The 5030-nt window shown below is 43.2% G+C and overlaps 1 protein-coding gene across 1 annotated transcript in view; it reads left to right on the top strand.

Moving 5' to 3' along the window:
- The window catches only part of LHX1 (LIM homeobox 1), an 11542-nt gene extending 9491 nt beyond the window's left edge, over nt 1-2051 (top strand). Inside the window, exon 4 of the mRNA XM_029964623.1 lies at nt 62-2051. Coding sequence (XP_029820483.1) covers nt 62-525 — 464 coding nt within the window. The 3' untranslated portion in view covers nt 526-2051. The remainder of the gene's footprint in view (nt 1-61) is intronic.
- Nucleotides 2052-5030: the final 2979 nt, after the last annotated feature.

Here is a 5030-nt window from a genome sequence, read left to right as displayed (position 1 = left end):
CCGGCCAGCCCAGGAACCGGTTTCCCCCTCGGGTTCGTGGGTGGCACCCCGAGCCCCCCAGCCGCGCGGCCCTGGGAGCGCTCCCGCGTCGTTCCCGCTCGGGTGCCCGCCTGTTACCTTCCCTCTGTCTCTCCTTGTCCGCCAGATTATCAGAGCGAGTATTACGGCCCTGGGAGCAATTACGATTTCTTCCCGCAAGGACCGCCTTCGTCTCAAGCGCAGACCCCCGTGGATCTCCCCTTCGTGCCCTCCTCGGGGCCGTCGGGCACCCCGCTGGGGGCCATGGACCACCCCCTGCCCGGACATCACCCCTCCAGTGAGGCTCAGCGCTTCACTGACATCATGTCGCACCCCCCGGGAGACTCGCCCAGCCCCGAACCCAACCTGCCCGGGTCCTTGCACTCCATGTCCGCGGAAGTTTTTGGCCCCAGCCCCCCCTTTTCGTCGATATCCGTCAACGGTGGTGCTAACTACGGCAATCACTTGTCCCACCCTCCAGAAATGAACGAAGCAGCTGTGTGGTAGCTTTAAAACGAACTGGGTCTTAAGTAAGTGATGATCATCTAGTCTGCTTATTGTTATGGTGTACAGAAATGAATTAATATAACATCTCTCCTGCCCTAAGACAATATTACCTTGGGAACGAACTGAATCCAATCGCTCCAAGGCAAGCTTTGCTCTAGACCAGGACAATCTCCATGTTATGGTTGTATCAAACAAGCGAGGGGACTTTTTTTGTACCATTGACAAAGAAACTGGGGAAGCTGTACAGTAAAGTGCTGCCATTACCGTAGGATGGCGTGAGTTTGATTTACCCTGTTGGATGTCATCCTAAGAGCCACAATCCTTAGAAACGTCTCGTTTTAAAAAACAAACAAAAAAAAAAAAAAAAAAAAAATTAATAATTTGAATGAAGGAAAGGTCAAAGAAAAAGGGGGAAAAAAAAAAAGCTTCCAAGAACTCATCTAGCTAGGTCCCGGTTTAAGATGGTTGGTGCATTTGGAATGCTGTTTGTTCTTTTTGTCTCTCAGAAAGTTCGACAACAAGAAACTCTTTTTAGCTTCAGCCATTTCAGCCTGCTGATGATCAGGTGGGACAACTTTTCTTTTTTCCTTTCTTTTTTTTTTTTTTCTTTGCTGTTTTGTTTTGGTTTTGGTTTGGTTTTTTTGTTGTTTTTTTTTTTTTTCCAAAAATAGCAAATACTAAATATTAAGCCCTCAGCACCAACTCTTCTACCTTCACAAAGCTACACGTACAAAACCTCCTCATCATAGCAAAGGTCACCACCCAGACCTCTAACGAAAGTGACTTGAAAAAACAAACAAACAAACAAAAAGTATTCTACCTTCACAGAGAGAGAAAAACTAAACAAAAAGACTCTATTGAACTAAAAACAGTCAACTGTTTACGTCTAATGTTAAATTCAGGAGCTCAATGTTTTACTAATAAATCCTGTTTTAGAAAAACCTCTTGTTCAAAAGCAAAAGATTTTGAGCAACCAACCAAAATAGTTCATTTTCTTTTCTGTAGATGTTCTAACAGATTGCAGGGCTTGTGGTTCACTGTGCTAGTTTGTAAAAGGTGTTGTTTACAGAAGGCAAAGAAAAAAAAAATCCACAAAACCCAGACAGTTGCCAAATAAAGTAAATATATAGCACAAATACTGTAAGGTGCTTTGCACCAGCAACCCGAGAAGGTGTTTAAAAAGTGTTACAAGGTTAAAAAGAAAAAAAAAAAAAGACAAACAAACATCTTTGCTAATTTTTAGTCCTGTTGAACATTCATGGAATTGTTAATATGACTTATATAGACCCACACAGGTTTTATTTTTGTGTCTTTAAAATAAAAGTCCAAAATATTTAAATTTTATGGTCAAATATGCAGTCAACAGCTGCTACTTTTTTCTTTATATATTAAATTTCTCATATGTCTTTTATTGTTCTAATAAACCTAAGCTTGTGTGACCTCCAGTGCATATTAGACCATTCACTGTATGAAAGAAAACATGTTGGATAAAATTTGTGCGTTTTTAATAAAATTAGAAAATCTGATGTTTAGATAACTTGTGTTTCATTCGATGTTTTGAGCAATTTTTGAAATTGATTCTCTTGAGTAAAATAGCCCTGAGAGAGAATGATCCACTCTGCTGATAGTCCTGTAGAGCTCTTTTGCTTCGGTAGGAGCCTAAACCCTGGTGTCGATGCAGGGAGCGGCCAGAGGCAGCTCCAGCCTTTCTTTCCATCTCCAGGCTCAGTGGTTGAAGTCCAAATACCCTGTTAGGCTGTACATGGAATTTTAAAATTGGAAACTAATCAAATTATTAAATATCCTCAGTTATTCGTGGTCTGTGCTAAGAGAAAACATTCAAAATGCTTATTTGATGCGTAAACAAAATTGTGTTGTGAATGTAAAATGCTTGCAAAGATATGGTTTATAATTGATCCGGTTTTAATTAATTCTCCAAAGATAATTTTGGGGTTTTTTTTTCCTAATTGGATGGTTTGAACACAGCGTAACCTCAATGTCCTGAAAGTAATTTTAATCCTTTTTTTTTTCTTTAGAGCTGAGACAAAGTCAATTGTTTAACAGCGTTCGGTCTTTCTGAAGTTCACTAAAGGGCAGAGGGGGAGAATATTTTTCTTTGCACTAGATAGAGACTCATTTTCTCGGAGAAAAATGAAACAGAAAAATTCTAGAGCCTTGTGAAATGCCAGATTTCGTGTTTTAATTAGAAATCATTGCAGAATCCTAAGTATTCAGTTCTTCAAAAGCGAAAGTCTCACTTGTTCCAGGAGGACTTTGACGTGTGTTAGAAACAAAGAGTCAGGTTCGGTTCTGAAAAGTCGCTGGTTTCAGTGTTTTCCACCTGCTGAGCTGATGGAATGGGATGATCTCTAATTGCATCTTTTCCTTCGTCTCTCAACTAACCGTGGCTCAGGCTTCTTTTTTATTTCATGTAGACACGGAATTTGACGCTAAACCCCAGACTTCTACATTCCCAGTGATTCCATTATTTATCTCTTTGGACTGGGGGGGGGGGGAACCCACAACCTCAAAATGCTTTAAAGTTGTATGTTTGTAATATTCAATGGTGATTTTTGATTTTGTTCACTACCTAATTTCTATGCCCAGCAGAGGGGCCAACTAGATGAAGCAATAGTTCACTTTAAACACAAAATGTCTTATATAATAATAGTATAAAGATAAAAACTATCTGCAAGGGATCTGTTAGTGTTTCTAAAAAAAATAATTCATGCTTTATTAAATACAGGGGAGACTTCTTAAACTCCTGGGCTCCGTGTCTAACTCATTTATTTGTCTTTTGTACTATTGCCATGTTTTGTTGCTCTGGTTTGCATTTTTATAAGCAAAGGAATGGGTGATTTATTTATTCCAAATTTCTACTTATCTGGGCATGACAAATACTGCTGTTTGTGCTTCTGGTCTAGGCTGCTGGTTTATTGCTGAATCAATTATTTGAAATTAGAATTTCACCAAATAGGCTTGGTTTGTAAGAAAAACATGTCTGCCAAGTGATTGGGGGTTTCAGATATTTTTTTTTTCTTTAATTTGGTAACGAGGTCCTTGTACAGTTTATCCCGTGCTCGTTTGGGCAGCGATGTGATACGGTTCAGTTTAGGTCAGTGGCTCTAAAAGGGAGGGAGGAGAGCCTGTCCTTTTGTCAATGCTCCCATCCCTTCCCCAGGGGCTTTGGGGGGAGCTCAGGAGCCATTCCCGTGCTGGAGGCCGAGCGTGTCCCTCTGTCCCTCGGCGCTCCCGGGGCTCCGCTCCGGAGGCCCCGGCCCTTTGCAGATTTGAATTCCGTGCTCTTCAGTGCAAGCTCGGTGCTTCTGAAGACCCTAATCCAGCAACAATTGCACAGTCAAAACTCCTTTTGAAATCATTGTCACGTTGGGTTCTTGTAAGCCCTTGTTTACAAGAGCATTTCCATTGACTCCGGGCGGGCGTTCCGTGGTGAATGGAGGTCTGTGGGAGAAGGGCCTCGAGGAATTGCTGCTGCTGGGGTGGGTTCTCCAGGAGGAGTTGCTGCTGCTGGGGTGGGTTCTCCAGGAGGAGTTGCTGCTGCTGGGGTGGGTTCTCCATGTGCATGGTCCTTCTCTCCCGGCAGGAGCGTGGGCGTGCCACGCGCGGCTCTCCGTGCGCGCCGTGTAACGCCACGAGCGCTTTCCGAAGTAATTGCTCTCTTTTGATCTTTTCCTCCCTCCGCTGCCGCCGGTTTTCCCGTGACCTTGTTGCCGTGTCCCAGCAGAGGGGACGGAGCCCTGGCTGCTCGGCCGGCTCGGGATGGCAGCCGTGGGGCGAGCGGGGCCTGCGGCGCGGAGCGGGGAGCTCGGGCTGGGAACGCGCCGGGCTGAAGACTCGTGCAAACCCCCGTGGCAGACACGTCCCCGTCACTGGGAGAAAGGTTCAAGGCACGTTTTGTGAGTATGACCCATATTGAGCTAATCTGTGTGAAGGAGGTTTTTTGGGGGTTAACAGAAATGTCTGTAAAACGCCAGGAGTTTCCAGCGGCCAAACAGCTGCTTTTGGCCCCCACCAATGCTCCTCTCTGCCCATTCCAGGCCCTGCTGGGATCCACTCACCCAGACCTTTGCTTGGGGATGGAAGGGGATTTGGGAAGATCTGTGTCCCAGGAGGAAGAATGTACTTAAATTGTGATTTGTAGATGAATAATGTATATATATACATATATATTATTTTAATATGCATCCCCAGATGCTGAGCGATGGGTACATGATACAAACTGATAAATAAATATAATTTTAAAATATCAGTGGTGATCTACATACTTTTGCCATCCAAGTACTGGTGGGTGTTGCAGTGTCTCTAAGAATGACAAAAGGAACCATAGTCTTGATTTTTTTCCTAGAACAAGTGTGTTGCCTTCAGGCTTTGCATGTTCTTAAAATATGAAATTTAAGCATTTGCAATCTCCTTTTCTGTTACTACCTCAGTAGATAAATTCATATCTATTAAGAATAAACAATTAATACAAATCCTTATACGCT

The sequence above is a fragment of the Manacus vitellinus genome, unplaced genomic scaffold (assembly GCF_001715985.3).
Source record: "Manacus vitellinus isolate BGI_N305 unplaced genomic scaffold, ASM171598v3 scaffold_76_pilon, whole genome shotgun sequence".
Taxonomy (NCBI): domain Eukaryota; kingdom Metazoa; phylum Chordata; class Aves; order Passeriformes; family Pipridae; genus Manacus; species Manacus vitellinus.
This window is presented reverse-complemented; position numbering and strand designations above follow the sequence as displayed.